Genomic DNA, 18,359 nt, shown 5'->3' on the forward strand with positions numbered 1-18,359 from the left:
TCAAAATGTACTTAAAGTACCAAAAGTAAAAGTATTAAAATGCTCACAACGCGGCGATGCAACGCGTTGTGAGCTTGTAGATCTGCTATTTTGTATGATTTGTAATAATAATCAAAATCTACAAAGCAACAAGTAACTACATTTTTCAAATAATTGTAGCGGAGAAAAAGTACAATATTTGCCTCTGAGATGTAGTGGAGTAGAAGTAGAAGTATAGAAAATTGGAAATACTCCAGTAAAGTAAAAGTATTTCAAAATTGTGCTTAAGTACAGTACTCGAGTACATATACTTAGTTACTGTCCACCACTGGATAAACGATAGTTGCAGGAGGCTGTATGAGAATAGGTATAATATAAAATATGTTATCCATCTGCTTCACTATAATGAATGTGATCATAATAAGGTCATCTATGATTGTATTGACAGGAGTAAAGCTTCTTACCTAAAGATCAATACGAGTAAAATGAAGGACATGCTGATTGATTTTAGACAAACCCTCCCACTCTCAGAATGTCACAGTGATTCTCAAAACATTTACACCTCAAAGCCGTGGTGGAAAAAGTACTCAAATTCTTTACTTAAGCAATATAGAAATACTCTCCAAAGTCAAGAATTAAAAATGTACTTGAGTAAAAGTACAAAAGTATTGGCATCAAATTGTACTTAAAGTGAAAGTACAAACATGTTTGAAAATAGCAGATCTACAAGCTTACAACGCGTCGCGATGCAACGCCTTGTGAGCTTGTAGATCAGCTTTTTCAAATAGCCTATTGTCGCCTTGCTAAACTAATGGCCTATGTCATTTTTTAAAAAGTTTTTCAGGAAAAATAAAAAACTGATCCAAAACAAAACTATATGATATTTCTTAATCATTTCACCCAAAATGTTTATAACAAATTATGACTATTTAGATAAAAATAACACTGTCTGTCAGTTATGTAACATAAGAGATTTAAATAGGTTTAAATAGGATTAAATCTGACTTAGGCCAATTTTTTTTTTTTTTTAGTCACACAACCATGTGACTTAGGCCAAAAAAAAAGGCCTATTTTGGCCTAAGTCACACTAGGGAGTTAGGCCATTATACTAAAAGGGGAGTGAACAGCATAATCCTTTTCAATTAGGAGATGGGCGATTTTACCAGAGGTGGCCAGTGTCATGAGGAGCTGACTTAAGCAAAAATAATATTTTCCTCAAAAAATGACTTAGGCCATTAGTTTAGCAAGATGACGCACATAATATCGTCTGTGTGTGTGTGGGGAGGAAACACGCTGCAGAGGGGTGTGTGGGTACAGAGAGACGTAACGGAGAGGGAGAGAATCGACAGCATTTCCTTTGGTTCTGCGAGCAGACGGAGAGTGTGAGTGGACTGGTCCTGCTCCGCTGAGCATATCGTCTCCTCAAACATCCGTCTGATTCAGGCTCCGAACACCTGTGTTGTTTCAGTGCTGCTTCAGCGGCTAATGGAGCACAAACAAAACCACAGCGAATGCTGTAGTTTTGGCCCTTTGACAGGTGAACAACGGAGGATTTACTCCAATGATACGGTTTACAGTATGCTGCTATACCGAAAACAAAAGGATTTCATTAGACAGAGAGAGAGAGAGAGAGAGAGAGAGAGAGAGAGAGAGAGAGAGAGAAAATAAAATTAATGTTGATATCGACTCGACTCAGAAGTGTCCCAAATCAACTGCTTAACATAAATTAGCATTTACTAAATAAATGTTTCTCATTGTGGTAAAGTGATGCCAATGAATGATGCATGAGCCATGCTATGCAAATTACATCATCCAGTTGCCAGCTGAAGTTGCTGGTTTGTGATTCAGAGCACCCCCTCCCCCCCCTCTCTCTCACTCACGCACACACGCACGCACGCACGCACGCACGCACGCACGCACGCACGCACGCACGCACGCACGCACGCACGCACGCACGCACGCACGCACGCACGCACACACACACACACACACACACACACACACACACACACACACACACACACACACACTTCAGCTCAGTAAACAAAAAAAAAACTGAAGTGGCTACAAGCAGGTGGAAACGTTGGTAAAAGTTGCTAAATGGCATATTGTTAATTTGATGATTCATTTTAAAGGTCATGGTCGACTCGTGATGACGACATAGTGACGTTGTTGCATAATGATGTGATCATTGCGTAGAATACCCAATGACGCTACTCCTACTGACTGCCATCTGGAAGATGTCAACAGAACATAAACAAGTTAACTCTTTAACTGCCAGAGTATAGTGTTAAGCAACTGCCAGGGAAAACGAGCCATTTTACTGACCTTTGAAAAATCATGGAATATTATCCGTGGGATCGCCGTCCGCACGGAGATCTCTTCATTACACGCACAGGGGTCTCGGGAGTCTCGGGAAAAAAATACATCCAGTTGCGGTAATCCGTTGCACCGCTGTGGTCTGTTGAATGTGGCTTGTTTTTGCCGTAAAGCAACACGAACGGAGATAAGGCCATTTTCCCACAGGAAATAAACAAGAAGTAAACAAGACGTTTATGTTTTTTTTAAATGACGTCAATTCTGTCAGTCGGTCGTCATCTGGCAGTGAAAGTATCATTCATAAGGTAGCGAACAGCGCCATCTGGTGGAAAACCACTGAACCACTGAAAACACATAACTCGACAGCCTTGTCAGTGGCAGGCTGCGCCTTGGCAGAATCCAACGAGGGAACTCGTCAGTGGCAGGCAAAGAGTTAACCCTGATGGTGAAAGGTTTAAACGTAGCAGATGAGGTCAAATGCTGTGCTGTGAGCTTGTAGATCAGCTACAACTGCTATTTTAGAAAAATGCTGAAAGTATAAACTAGGGCCTAAGTGGTTAATGTAGGGAGCACAGCTGTAAGTATGAGTGGTGTAAAGTAACTAAGTATATTTACTCAAGTACTGTACTCAAGTACAATTTTGAGGATTGTTTACTTTACTGGAGTATTTCCAATTTGCAGTACAATATTTATTATTGCTTAATTGCTTAATGTATGTTATGTAATCATCTTAATCTGCAAAGTAACTATAGTATCTAAACATATCAAATAAATGTAGCGTTGTAGAGTAAAGAGTACAATATTTGCCTCTGAGATGTAGTGCAGTAGGCTATAAGTTAAAAATGAAATATTCAAGTAAAGTCAAAGTACCTCAACATTGTACTGCATACAGTGCTCGGTTACTTTCCACCACTGCTGATGTCTGCTTGCAGTGTGATTGATGCACAGCTCATTTCATGGACATGCTTGACATTCTCTCCGTAGCAAGACCAATCTTCACCTCGTTAAGGAGATGAGAGAGGTGGTGTGTGCATGGCTGATTAACCTGTCAGCTCATTAACCTGTCAGCTCGTTAAACCAATTAGCTAGATACATAATGCTTTAGCCCCTGTTGTATTTTCCCGCTCTAATGAAACGGTTTCCTTGACATTTGTACAGATAACCTTCGATGCTAATTGGCACCACATGTAAAGTCTTTTTTTCTGATGGGTTTTTGTTTCTTTCTCTCTGTTTTTTTAAACAACAAATGTGCCCTGTGGGGTTTTATGCTCGATATAAACAGTGGTGTAAAGTAACTAAGTACATTTACTCAAGTACTGTACTTAAGTACAATTTTAACTTAAGTACTCCTCCCGCCCAACACTCCCCGCTGACAGGTGCCGCCCCAGGCCGTAGGAGTAAGTGCAATGACCGATAACACCCTCCCCGCCCGGCTTCCCTCCCCGAACACGGGCCAATAGGCTCTATGCACAGCAGCCATATTGGGAAGAAATTGGGCCCCTTCTTACTTCCTGTTCCTTCACAGGTGTTACCAATGATACTAATGAAGGCTCTGTTCCATTCTGGTCAGGGTGCTGATATCGTGCATGTTGGCTCACTAGAAACACTCCATTTTGGTTCCCAAATGCCCCCTTATGGTGGGTGTGTAACGGGTCCATTTGGTTCCATTTGTACACTCTCAGAGTTATGGTGGTCCTTGAAAATAAGACAACCACTATGCCACACTAAATGGAACAGAGCCTTAATTAGTATTATTGGTAACACCTGTGAAGGAAATAAGGAAGGGGCCCAATTCATTCCCAATATGGTTGCTGTGACTAGAGCCTATTGTGTTCGTGTAGACGCTCGACAAAGCCGGACGCACCACGGTGGATTTCGAACCCACAACCTTCCATGGTGTTGGGGCAGTGGCTTTTGTACTTGATTTATTGTCTACATGCGTTCACCTCTCTCTCTCTCTCTGGTTGGATGTCTCCCTCTTTGTGCAGCGGAGCCGTTGGACGGAGAGGAGTACCTGGACATCACAGGCATCATGAGGAACCAGGCGGGACGCTACCAGTGCAAGGCCAGCAACGACGTGGCCACGCCCGACGTCAAATACGTCAACGTGGTCGTTAACTGTGAGACATGACACGATGGATGGATGGATGGAAACCTAGACAGACAGACAGACAGACAGACAGACAGACAGACAGACAGACACATTTAGAAAACATCCGTCACCGTAAGCCGAGCTTTCACGACACTTTCGGTCAGGCGCCGGAAGTGTCGTGAAAGCGTGGCTTACGGTCGAGCGCGTTCAAGAACAACAAGTTGCATAGTGTTCTCTCACTGTAAAAATCAGATCTCACAAACTAACAGAAAACTGTTAAAAAAGCTATTAAAGTATGTCATTTAAGGTCCTGGGTTCTATTCCCGTCGGGGACGCTGTGGGCGCTGGGGTCGTGTCTTCTCCTCCGCGTCATCAGCGCCCATACCCTAGGTGAGGTTGACGAAAGGGCCTAAACTCTGTGTGGAGTTTGCATGTTCTCCCCGTGTCTCCTAGGGTAGTTAATACCCTCACAAAAACATGTAGTAATCCTGGTCTATACTATACCGCCTCCCCCTGGTCAGCCAGGGCGCCTGATGGAGGGGAAGGGAACTGGTTGGAATAACGTGTTCCTTCCACGCGCTACGTCCAACCAGGGAAACTCCCCCCTGTCAGGTGACAAGAAGGTCAGTTGGCTCTCATGCATTGAAGGAGGCATGAGCTCGGCCCTGGCCTCCCTAGGCTGGTGGGGGGAGTGTAGTGCCCAGGATCACTTAGCAAATTGGCACCGGGTGAAAAAAGGGTTACAAAATCGAGGGATACAAATTATTTACAATATGTAATTTAAAGCAAGAACCATAGGCGTTTTTTTTTAATTGTGGCGGATCCGTTATGGAGTTATGTAATTTCTGTTCTGTACCACTCGTCCTAGGATATCATAACGTCATAATAAAGGCAAGAATAACGTGGGGTAACATACCTCTTTAAGTCCTTACATACATGGATGTTAAAGTTAAGTGGATAACAGTGGTTGAATAGTTTCCTTTCCTGTGACTGTGTTTAGATCCCCCCACCATACAGAGAACTCAGAGCACAGAGAGCCAGGTGGGTCGCATGGCCATTCTGCAATGTGATGCCACCGCTGTGCCCACGCCAGAGTTTGAATGGTACAGAGACGACAAGAGGTACAACCTCATACACACACTCGCACGCACGCACGCACGCACGCACGCACGCACGCACGCACGCACGCATGCACGCATGCACGCACACACACAGTGGTGGAAAAAGTACTCCAATTGTTTCCTTAAGTAAAGGTATCAATACTGCAATGTAGAAATACTCTGTTACAAGTGAAAGTCCGGAATTAAAATCTTAAAATGTACTTGAGTAAAAGTACAAAAGTATTAGCATCAAAATGTACTTCAAGTATACCAAAAGTAAAAGTACTAGTTATAGCAGATCTACAAGCTCACAATGCGTCGCCATGTGACACGTTGTGAGCTTGTAGATCGGCTATTTTCAAATAGCCAAAGTTTACATAGGGCTGAAGTGGTTAATGGTATGTTTTGTAATAATAATCAAAATCTACAAAGTAACTAGTAACTAAAGTTTTAAAATAATTGCGAGTAAAAGTACAATATTTGTCTCTAAGATGTAGTGGAGTAGAAGTAAAATAATAGGGAAAATGGAAATACTCCAGTAAAGTAAAAATTCCTCAAAAATGTAATTAGTTGCTTTCCACCACTGCACACACACACACACACACACACACACACACACACACACACACACACACACACACACACACACACACACACACACACACACACACACACACACACACACACGCTGACAAAGAGTTCAGGACTTGTTCTAAGTTTTTTTTATCCATGACATTAAAATATGGACTGTCCAGAGAAACACAGCGACAGGAACACTCATTACTCTGTACATTTGGGCCCAATTTAATGGGACGTGAGATTTTGGTTGTGAGGCTCCCACTGACACTGTCCTTTCTCAGTTTCTCTGGGATTTTTTTTTTTTTTTTTTTTTTACAGTAAGTCACTTCACCAAGATTTGACCAAGACAAATGTGTTTTGCTAAATGAGACCTGCTGGTGGCGCTATAACAGGCCAATTTGAAAAGGGTGTTATTTCTTCCTCGGCCTAGTGGGAATGTGCGTGCAAAATTTCACTTCAAATCACATACTGCGTTCATGATTTGAGGCATTTTGTTCAAAACGAACAAATCCTGCAAACTTTGGAAGCCAATCTTAGCCAATCAGGATGCAATATAGAAAATCGGACAGATCCGTGTTGATCACGTGACTATAGAGATACTGTGTACTGATTTCCGTGATGTTTGGACAAAATCTGTAGGACAAAAATCGGGCTCATGGTGGCGCTATAACAGGCCAATCTGAAAGAATTGGGTCAGAGGTTTGGCTTTGGCATCCAGGGAGTGTGTGTGCACAGTTTTTCAGCGACCGGGACAATGGTGCCGGACATTAGCTGCTCACAGACGGACGGACGGACGGACGGACGGACACTGTGCAAAACATAGTCTCGGCCATGCCTTTCATTCTGGCGGATATTAAATGTTTAAATGTTCTTTCTGAGTATACCTGCTCCGCTCGGTGCTTTGTTGCCCGCAGCAACAGACCAAACGACACAAAGTGAGTTGTCAGCTGATATGACAGACAGGCGTGACGGTCGTTGTTTGATCACTGTACAGTACAAAAGTATCGCTATCAACATGTACTTAAAGTACAGAAGTAGAAAGTAGTCATTTTTCAGAATGTCCCATTTCAAAAGTTTTCAAATGTATAAAAATCCTTTGAAGATAGCAGATCTACAAGCTCACAATGCGTCACAATGCGATGCATTGTGAGCTTGTAGGTTGACTATTTTCAAATGGTCGAAATGTGTATAGGTTGAAGTGGTTTATGAATCAATAAGAGATCCCTCTATTCGGCCTGCCTAATTACACATAAGTCATTATACATGAATACATTTTCTACTTATCCTAAATCCCTTCATCAAATCATAAAACTCCCCATTAACTATCATACGTTTTATCATAAGTGTATGTTTGATCACATGGGTTAACACAGGGACATACTTTTATATTCTTTATTTAACCAGGGTAAAAAAACACTTTGAGGCTCTGGCCAAGAAGTCAAAAATGTTGACTTCTTGGCCAGAAGTTTTTTTTTATCATTTAATTATAAAAGAAAATAGTCTTGTGCTCTGAGGCCTGTAGGAATAGGGTCTCATTGGTATCTGGGACTCTCAGCCGGCTCTGTGAGCTGGTAGTCCTGTGTAATAGCACACTCACTTACCATGAAGAGACACAGGAGAATAGATCTGCTCCTGGCCTTATCATCCAGGGATGCTGACGGCAAAACCAGCACAGTGTACACGTACATGTACGCTCTGTCTCTGTTCCGCTGTCCTTGTCCCCAGGATGTCCTAGAGGGAAGGCCCTTTGCCACTTTATCTCTCTGCCAACTCCCTGTCCTCCTTTTGGCCCAAATCATGCTAGGCCTTTTCCTTTTTATGCTAATTATCTGTATCAGCCTGGTGTGTGTCAGCATAAACTCTGGCTGCCGCGCTACAGTTCAGATTAGCACATCTCCAAGACTTACCTGTACAGTAGGTACGATTACTGTAGGTTGAAAGCACTTTAACTTAAAGCTACATTATTCAGGTTTTATGTCTATTGTTTCTCTCCCGACAGAGAGGGGTATTTTGCTACAATGACTACAATAAAGATGGCAGTGCGTCTAGTGTCCAATCCGGTGTGACATCTGCTTCAAATAACTCTAACATTGTTGATGTCCTACAGGACACCACAGTCATAGCCCTATTTTCGCCGGTGCCTTACCCATTATCCCTAAACGTCTTTGCGATTTTTTTTACTTTTTTTAAAAAACATTTTCAAATAGTTCAAATAGCCAATCTACAAGCTCACAACGTGTCGATGTAGATCGGCCGGTTGAACTATTTGAAAATGTTTTTTGAAATAGTAAAACATTTCAAAGAAGTTTAGGGATACTGGGTAAGGCACCGCCGAAAATAGGCCCTAAGGGTAATACCTCCAACCACTGCAGATGTATTAGTTATATTGTATTTTGATAGTAATCCACACCAGCTGTTTAATAAATTAAAAGAACATTTTCATGTAAAATGCGTATTTAATCCAATCAGAAGAGAGAATCTCACAAAGGTCATTTATCAGCTTGTGATCCAGTTCCAATTTATTCTGCTCAATTATTGGTTTAATTACTTCCAATTTCACTTGTTTATGCATCCTGTCTGAGTTATTTCTCTTGAATGGATTAAATTGGTATCCGGACATGACGATGCATTTTCTGTTCACTAAAGAGCTGGAGAAACGGGGGAAACCCCTGAATAAACACTCTTTGTTTACATCTGCGTGCCGTGCACGTGGTGGCTTCCACGGCTCACCAAAGATCGTCAAAACAAGTTAGAAAACGGTGGCACCAGCGGAAGAATGAATGAATTAAATAATACCCGGCAGTGAATGTGTTAACTTCCGTTTTCTTCCTGACAGGAATGTCTCACTCTAGGCTAGAACAAGTGGTGGAATCCATGCTGTGTTCTTTGCTATTAAACCTTTAAGGCCGGGAAGGGAACGCATGTGTGTCATTTTAAGATTTCTTTGGCTATTCAAAAACAGCAGATATACAAGCTCATAGCGCGGCACCGAGTGCCGCGCTATGAGCTTGTAGATCTGCTATTTTTAGAAAAATCTTGAAAATTTCTGCAAATCATTTTTTTTTTTCTATAATTTTTATCCCACGATTTTGTAACCCTTATTTTTTCACCCAGTGCCAATTGCCTATGTAATCTTGGGCGCTACTCTCCCTCTGCCAGCCTAGGGAGAGCCCAAGCTGAAGCTCATGCCTCCTTCAATGCATGAGGAGCAAGCAGGCCGCTTCTTATCACCCGACAGGGGGGAGGTTCCCTGGTTAGACGTAGCACGTGGAAGGAACACGTTATTCCAACCAGTTCCTTTCCCCTCCATCAGACGCCCTGGCTGACCAGGGGGAGGCAGTATAGTGACCAGGATTACTGCATGTTTTTGTGAGGGTATTAACTACCCTAGGAGACACGGGGAGAACATGCAAACTCCACACAGAGTAGGCCCTTTCACCAACCCCACCTTGGGTATGGGCACTGATGACGTGGAGGAGAGAACACGCCCCCAGCGCCCACAGCGTCCCCGGCGGGAATTGAACCCAGGACCTTCTAGCTGTGAGGCGACAGCGCTACCAACTGCACCACCGTGCCCCTGTGTGCAAATCATTTTTAACTCAAATCTTTGCTTCTGGGGGTCCCTGGAACAAAATATTTTTTGACTTTTTTCATGTCAAGGACCCCTCGGTCCACCTACAAATATATATTATTTTGGGGGTCCTTGACATGAAAAAAGTTTGAAAACCATTGAAAATATAGCAACTCAAGTAAAAAAAAAAAGAAAATTAGGAAAAAAAGAAATGTTAGGATTTAAAAGACATTTGTAAAATCCCCAGAAGCAAAGATTTGAGTTAAAAACTTTTGCTTAAAAAAAGTATGTATATATTCAAACTAAAGATTTGCGCACATTTTCACGATTAAAAAAAATAAATAGCAGATCTACAAGCTCGTAGTGCGGCACTCGGTGCCGCGCTACGAGCTTGTATATCTGCTATTTTTATAGAGCCAAAGAAATCATAAAATTACACAGATGCGTTCCCGGTCTTAAAGGGTTAAACAAGCAAGATTTAGTGTTGATATTTAGTCCAGTCCATCACAGAGGTGCTCAGCAAACTGTGTCAGCAAATTCTATTGATTTATTCACTGTGAAAAGGTTAATGGTTGACATGATAACTTTGTTATGAGCTTGCTGGATGTTAATGCTCTCAGAGGTTAAAGGTTAGGGCCTCAACTGCATACTAATATTCCACAAATGGATAACGAAGGTTCTTCCTTTCTTCATGACAGCACCAAATTACAGGCTGTAAACGACAATATTATACACTAGCCAGTCTACAAGCTCACAACGCATCGCATGATAAAATGGAGCCCCACCCTGGTTAAATAACTGCCTATTAAACTCACAGTCAAAGTCTCTGTCCGCAAAACAAAAAAACTAAAAAGTCTGTGATGCCGAATCCCTGTCTCTCCCCTTTTTTTTTCTCTTATTCTTTCTTTTTTGTTGTTGTTAAATTAAGTTATCCCTATTTACAACTGCCTTATTTAACTAATTTCTGACAATGGAATAGACAATACCCAACATTTTCCGTTTTCTCTTTTTATTACTATACTTAGGTCTGTGAATACCTGTATGTCTATATATGTGACCAAATTTGACTGGGAGACAGTCATCTAGCATTTTTTTTTTTCATTTAATTTAATTTTTTTCACGTCATATGAAAGCAGGGAATCATAGCAAAATAATATATTGGTTAATAAGATTGACTGAATAGTCTTGAAACTACAGCTTATAGAACTGAAGTCAAGTTAAAACTCTGAAGTAGAGAAAACACCACTTGAATTAGCGGTTGCTAGCTCTAACCTTATATCTTAGCTACATGTTTATGGATTTATTTCATATTTACATGTCGATTTAAGCTCTGACATTTATGTCAGACATCTAACTGGAGTCTAACTGGGCTATTAACTAATTTGGGAGTTTTGTTTGCAAAAAAACAGTCACATATATATTTGTTTTCTTCTCTTTTCTTTTTCGTATATACAGAGACAATGTGGGGATAAAAAATAAAAAGGGTTAATTGTACATACACCTGTACCTTTGTACAATTGCATTTAATTCCCTAATACAAATATATATGAACAAAAAAAACAAGCATAACAGCAAATTCAAATGGGACAAAGAAGGGAAGCGGCTTAATTTGAAGAGGGAAGAGGGCACGGGCCTAGTAATTAAAATAATGAACTGTCTTAAACGTCTCTTATATGGGAAATTAAAATGGTTCATCTACATCATACATGGGCAACTGGCGGCCCGGGGGCCACATGCGACCCCCACCTTCACTTAATGCGGCCCGCAGGTTAATAGGAATAGGCCTACTGATATATTATTGATTTCAGCTGTTACAATTCCAAACATGACCCGCTTTAATCACTTCAGTCTATAGTAGTAGCTTAATGACTAGTATTAAAATTCTATTGTTTTTTTTATGTCCAATGTATTTGTATTTAATTTGTGAAGTTAACATAGGTTTTCAATTAAAAAATAGCAAAAAATAGCAGATCTACAAGCTCAAAACACGTCGCATTGCGACGCGTTTTGAGCTGGATAATATCCAATTTACAACTGAGGCCTGCGATTTGAACGGGTCCCCCGCACGAGCCACCACATTTTTACTTGAACTATAAAAGTGGCAGCTTGATTGAGCAGCGAATTATTTGTTTTGATGCAATACCTCTTGTCAGCCAGTAGATGTCCTACATGACCACAGGATGTACATTTTACAATAGAAGAGCGGGTAGACCAAATATACAACCACCACAATTGTGTTTAGTAGGCTATGTGTTATATTGTATTAACATGCTCTACTATAGATTGGTCAAATTTGTACTCACACACAAAATGTTATGGATTGCATCTTTATTTGGCTGATACAACTTTTTAAGCATAATGTGTATGTTGCTGACTTCATGGCACCAGTTGCGGAAAAAGCCCAGAATTCAAGTAAAAGTCCAGAATTCAAAATTTACTTGAGTAAAAGTACAAAAGTATTGGCATCAAAATGTACTTAAAATACCAAAAGTAAAAGTACTAAACTATTTGAAAATAGCAGATCTACAAGGATACCCAGGGCTAAAGTGGTTAATGTATGTTTCATAATATCATAATTTATATCTGCAAAGTAATCCACCAGTCAGGCCATCAACAGCCAGACTAACTTTATAATATAGTCTTTAGTTACATTCTGCATAATGGTAGTAGTACTTTTACTTTGGCACTTTAAGCACATTTTAACTGTGTGTGTGTGTGTGTGTGTGTGTGTGTGTGTGTGTGTGTGTGTGTGTGTGTGTGTGTGTGTGTGTGTGTGTGTGTGTGTGTGTGTGTGTGTGTGTGTGTCTCTCTCTCTCTCTCTCTCTCTCTCTCTCTCTCTCTCTCTCTCTCTCTCTCTCTCTCTCTCTCTCTGTCCAGAATATCCAACGGTCAGGCCATCAACATCCAGACCCTCGGTACCTCCTCTGTCCTGACCATCGCCAATGTCACCCAGGAGGATTATGGGAACTACACCTGTGTGGCCACTAACAGACTGGGCATCCAGAATGCCAGTCTCTTCCTCTATAGTAAGTTACTCTACTAACAGACTGGACATCCAGAATGCCAGTCTCTTCCTCTATAGTAACTCTACTAACAGACTGGGTATCCAGAATGTTAGTCTCTATAGTAAGTTATTCTACTAACAGACTGGGTATCCAGAATGCCAGTCTCTATAGTAAGTTACTCTACTAACAGACTGGGCATCAAGAATGCCAGTCTCTATAGTAAGTTACTCTACTAAAGGACTGGGCATCAAGAATGCCAGTCTCTATAGTAAGTTACTCTACTAACAGACTGGACATCCAGAATGCCAGTCTCTATAGTAAATTACTCTACTAACAGACTGGACATCCAGAATGCCAGTCTCTATAGTAAGTTACTCTACTAACAGACTGGACATCCAGAATGCCAGTCTCTATAGTGAGTTACTCGACTAACAGACTGGGCATCCAGAATGCCAGTCTCTATAGTAAGTTACTCTACTAACAGACTGGACATCCAGAATGTTAGTCTCTATAAAGTTACTCTACTAATAGACAAGTCTCTTCCTCTATATTTACTCTACTAATAGACAATGCCAGTCTCTTCCTCTATAGTACATTTAGTGGTGAAAAGTAACAAAGTACTCAGGTAAAAACAGTGTGACAGTGAAAATAAATATAATAAAAATTAAACAATATTAATAAAATCTCTCTCTCTCTCTCTCTCTCTCTCTCTCTCTCTCTCTCTCTCTCTCTCTCTCTCTCTCTCTCTCTCTCTCTCTCTCTCTCTCTCTCTCTCTCTCTCTCTCTCTCTCTCTCTCTCCCTCCCTCCCTCCAGGACCAGGAACAGGTCAAGACATCAGTGGCTCTGCTTGTGTGTCTCACTCACTGTGGCTCATGTTCAGCTGCATCGTCTGCCTTTTCTTCAAGTGTTAATACTGCCTTCCTCCTCTACCCTCCGTCCCTGATGCCCGCTCCGACCGCCACCAACCGTACCTTCCCTGAACTGGTTGCATTGTGTTCTGACGACTACCTGTCTCTTGACTGTTGACTCACAATTTTCAAATGCTTAATTCCGTCATAAAGTCTGTACAATGGAAGCGCTGAAGATGCCGAGAAACTACAGCGGAAGTACCGCCTCCCCCACTTTGCAGCCACATGCAGTGGTGTAAAGTAACTAAGTACATTTACTCAAGTACCGTACTTAAGTACAATTTTGAGGTACTTTTACTTTACTGGAGTATTTCCAATTGTCTATACTTTTACTTCTACTCCACTACATCTCAGAGGCTAATAGTTACTAGTTACTTTGCAGATATAAATTATTACATTGTAAAACATACACATATTAACCACTTTAGCCCTATTTTATACCTAGGCTATTTGAAAATAGACGATCTACAAGCTCACAACGCATTGCATCGCGACACGTTGTGAGCTTGTAGATCGGCTATTTTCAAACATTTTAGTACTTTTACTTTTGGCACTTTAAGTACATTTTGACACCAATACTTTTGTACTTTTACTCAAGTGAATTTTGAATTCTGGACTTTTACTTGTAACAGAGTACTTCTACATTGTAGTATTGATACTTTTACTTAAAGACGGGGTGCCGTGATTTTCAGTGATACCCCCCCCCCCCCTAAAACATCATCAGGTATTATGGTTATACTAGGAGGAAGAAAAAATGTACAGAAAGTGTTAAAATTGTGTTTTTATGTGGGCACGCCTCCAGTTCATTAAGTATACCTGGTTCTCACCGTAGCACCTCCTCCACCACCTTATCACCACCCACCTGTCCCAGTCCCTCCTCCTCCTCATGCCCACACCTGTTGTGTTATGATAATAATATTTTGATGATATTTTTACTGTGTCATTAAATGACTGTTTTTCTATTGGCACGTTTGACCCTCAAGGTTTCAGCCTCCAGGAAGAAACTCAAAATAGTCAGAGAAGACATAAAACACCATAAAAACACCACCAGGGGGCTTAATGAAGTTATATCAACCTCATAGACACATGAAAAACAGAAAAAGTGCAAAACCATGGCACCACCTCTTTCAGTAAAACATTTGAGTACTTTTTCCACCACTGCATAAATGTGTCCTACTGTAAATCAGATTAGTCAACGGATGTACAGCTTGCTGCTTAGTGGGAATGGAAATTCAAAAATATATTTGAAAGACATTTTTAAATATATTTTCATGAACGGCGACGACAAACCAGATGACAGCTTCCATCCGTGGCCTTCAGGAGGCGTAGTAACAGACCATGAAGCATTAGAAGATTGTGGAATAGTTGTCTGGCTTGAGAGGCTAGATGAAACTTGACGTTCTCCTTATGCAGCGTTAGATGCAAAGAGATGTGATCATATGAACGATTTACTAAGATACGTTTTGGAAAACACAAAAAGACCCGATGATAATGAAATGGACAAAGAGAAAAAAACAATGCACTGTTTTTTAAGGACTTCTTCTATTATTCTTAATTTGTACGTGTTTCTCTGTTTGTGCTAATTCTCGTCTTTGGGGGTTCTGGGTTTGAATGGGGGTTTTGTTATATCTTGTCTTGTGACAGGAGAAACTCTCAAACAATCATCTGTATCTCGAAGAGCTGAAGACGTCAGGAGCAACGGTTCCCAACCTTTTTTGGGGATCGTAGTCAACTTGAAAATCTCAACAGCATTTGTGGCCCACCCATGTTTATTTTATTATTATTAGAGTAGACAATTATTTTGACCCCTTTTCTCCCCAATTGGTTCTATGCACAGCAGCCATATTGGGAATGAATTGGGCCCATTCCTTACTTCCTTCACAGGTGTTACCAATAATACTAATTAAGGCTCTGTTCCATTTAGTCTGGCACAGTTGTCTCTTATTTTCAAGGATCCCCATAACTCTGAGAGTGTACAAATGGAACCAAATGGACCCTCACGGGTCCATTTGGTTCCATTTGTACATTCTCAGAGTTACACACCCACCATAAGGGGCCATTTGGGAACCAAAATGGAGTGTTTCTAGTGAGCCAACATGCACAATATCGACACCCTGACCAGAATGGAACAGAGCCTTCATTAGTATCATTGGTAACACCTGTGAAGGAAGTAAGAAGAGGCCCAATATCTTTCCAAAATGGCTGCTGTGCATAGAGCCTATTTAGTCGTTGTGCCAATTGATTCCTCCCCACACACATTTCTGTGTTGTCACTGTGGTTGTACCCTACTGACTCACCTGCCCGTGAGGAGCCCCCACCGGGAGGACGTAGAGCCTTCGTCCTACTCCTCCCGCCCAACACTCCCCGCTGAGAGGTGCCACCCCCCCCCCCCCCCCCCCCCCCCTCCTCGCAGGCTTCCCTCCCCCCGAACACGGGCCACTTGTGTTCGAGTAGAGACGCTCGACAAGGCCGGATGCACCACGGTGGATGCGCCCCACCATGTTAAAGGAGAATTTTGGACTAAGTTTTTCTTACCTTTTCTATGACGTTATGATATCTTAGGATGAATGGTACAGTAGAAAAATGTCATAACTCCATCCCGGGTCCACCACAGCTTAAAACATGTGCGGATAGGCCTTGCGTTAGATCAGTGTTTATCAACCCTGGCAAAGGGCCCAATTTTGGGCCGCGAGTGCTGCTGAGGTGTGCCGCGACGTTTGAAGAAAGTGTGAACCCAGCCCCTCGAGAACAATAGCGGTGATTGTCCGTCAATCGATACGGCCATTCAGTGTAGCGACCATCACCCATAGGAATGCAAATATGTTGTCCTACTGTATAAAAGGGGCACAGGGTACATGCTTTGGCACTCAGTATTATTACTACAAGATGATGAGAGCTCCACCAGCAAAGAAGAGATGCACTCAGGGCCAGCCGCTAAATTCTAGGTGTGCCCTGGGATATTTTGGCTATGCCAGGTGTGCCTTGGCACCAAAAAGGTTGATAAACACTGCGTGTTTATCAACCCTGGCAAAGGGCCCAATTTTGGGCCGCGAGTGCTGCTGAGGTGTGCCGCGACGTTTGAAGAAAGTGTGAACCCAGCCCCTCGAGAACAATAGCGGTGATTGTCCGTCAATCGATACGGCCATTCAGTGTAGCGACCATCACCCATAGGAATGCAAATATGTTGTCCTACTGTATAAAAGGGGCACAGGGTACATGCTTTGGCACTCAGTATTATTACTACAAGATGATGAGAGCTCCACCAGCAAAGAAGAGATGCACTCAGGGCCAGCCGCTAAATTCTAGGTGTGCCCTGGGATATTTTGGCTATGCCAGGTGTGCCTTGGCACCAAAAAGGTTGATAAACACTGCGTTAGATCACATATTTTAATAGCTTTTTTTTAATTTATTTTTTTAGATCTGACGTTCATAGTGACAGAAAAAAAGAAAGAAAAAAAACATAAGTCTCGCTAGACGAGATTGAAATCTCGTCTAGCGAGACTTTAAAAAAAAAAAATGTGGTTGCATAGTGTTCTGTCACTATGAACGTCAGATCTAAAAAAATAAATAAAATAAAAAGCTATTAAAATATGTGATCTAACGCAAGGCCTATCCTCGCACGTTTTAAGCTGTGGCGGACCCGGGATGGAGTTATGAAAAATTTCTACTGTACCATTCATCCTAAGATATCATAACCAGGGCTGCACATAACTGGTGCGCAGGTCAGACGAAGCGAGGCGCTTTTGCGTACCAACAGCTGGGACAGGAATTTCCAAGCTTTTATTTTTTAGAAAAAATTAAAAATAAAAGCGCAGGGGAAGGGGACTCATGCTGCACGTGCTTGTGTGATTGTTGCCTCGCGTCGCCTCGCATCGCCTCGCTGCGTGCACGCAGCGGCTGTTAGAGGCACTCGTCACCGATGATGAACGCACCGTAACGGTGCAAAATATGCCGTGAACGTCCCAATCTGGCGGATAAAAGCAGTGCAGCACAGGGCACCATCCTTTTTTTTCTCGCGCAGCAGCCACCTCCCCCCCCCCCCCCCCCCCCCCGTTGACAAAACGGGACGGGACCATTTATTTGGTGCGCACCAAGTCACCTCCATGTGCTCTTCTGAGTACTGTACCTAAAAAGTTATGTGCACCCCTGATCATAACATCATAGAAAAGGTAAGAAAAACTTAGTCCAAAATTCTCCTTTAAGTGGCCAAAGGAGTGGCCTGCATTCATTTTCAGAGCATGTTTATTGCAGTGATCAATCAATCAATCAATTGGGTTCTGACTTGGATCAATGTAACTAACATATTTAATACTCAATAATAATAATAAATAATTCATCACAATGAACACACATTTAAGTTTTTAAAGAAAAAATAATACAATTCACTTTATTTTGCATTATTTTTTATGTTAATGTTATATCATTACAATCTTAGCGTTTTGGCAATTATTTGTGCAATAACATCACTGTCCACCAGTCGGCCCCGGACCAGAGGTTGAGCAACCTTGCACCCGTGCGCAAGGAAACCAGGATTTTGGTCTGCCCTCAGCGCTCCACTTCCGGTGGTGCGCTTATGTTTTCATTCCCACTATCAATATTTCTACGCAGAACACTAACACCACTTCTCCCAGAGAACATGGGTCGTTTTGGTTATAAGCCCACTTGTTTCTATGATGAAAGAGCAAGTTAAAATGTGAATATCTTTCCGTGGTTTTGTCTGCTCCAAGGATGCTATTGTTAACACATCGGGTGCCGATCATGGTCCGAACCGTGTTTGGTGTCTTTTTGTTTTTTTTGTTTTTTCC

The 18,359-nt window shown here is 41.8% G+C and overlaps 1 protein-coding gene across 1 annotated transcript in view; it reads left to right on the plus strand.

The window, feature by feature from the left end:
• LOC311059736 (limbic system-associated membrane protein-like) overlaps window positions 1–13,857 on the plus strand; it is a gene marked incomplete at its 5' end in the record, with an annotated part of 159,693 nt that extends 145,836 nt beyond the window's left edge. The window contains 4 exons of the mRNA XM_084077777.1: window positions 4,287–4,418; window positions 5,391–5,511; window positions 12,518–12,666; window positions 13,460–13,857. Coding sequence (XP_083933903.1) covers window positions 4,287–4,418; window positions 5,391–5,511; window positions 12,518–12,666; window positions 13,460–13,557 — 500 coding nt within the window. The 3' untranslated portion in view covers window positions 13,558–13,857. The remainder of the gene's footprint in view (window positions 1–4,286; window positions 4,419–5,390; window positions 5,512–12,517; window positions 12,667–13,459) is intronic.
• Window positions 13,858–18,359: the final 4,502 nt, after the last annotated feature.

This window comes from Gymnoscopelus microlampas (genome assembly GCF_963454915.1).
Source record: "Gymnoscopelus microlampas genome assembly, chromosome: 14".
NCBI lineage: Eukaryota > Metazoa > Chordata > Actinopteri > Myctophiformes > Myctophidae > Gymnoscopelus > Gymnoscopelus microlampas.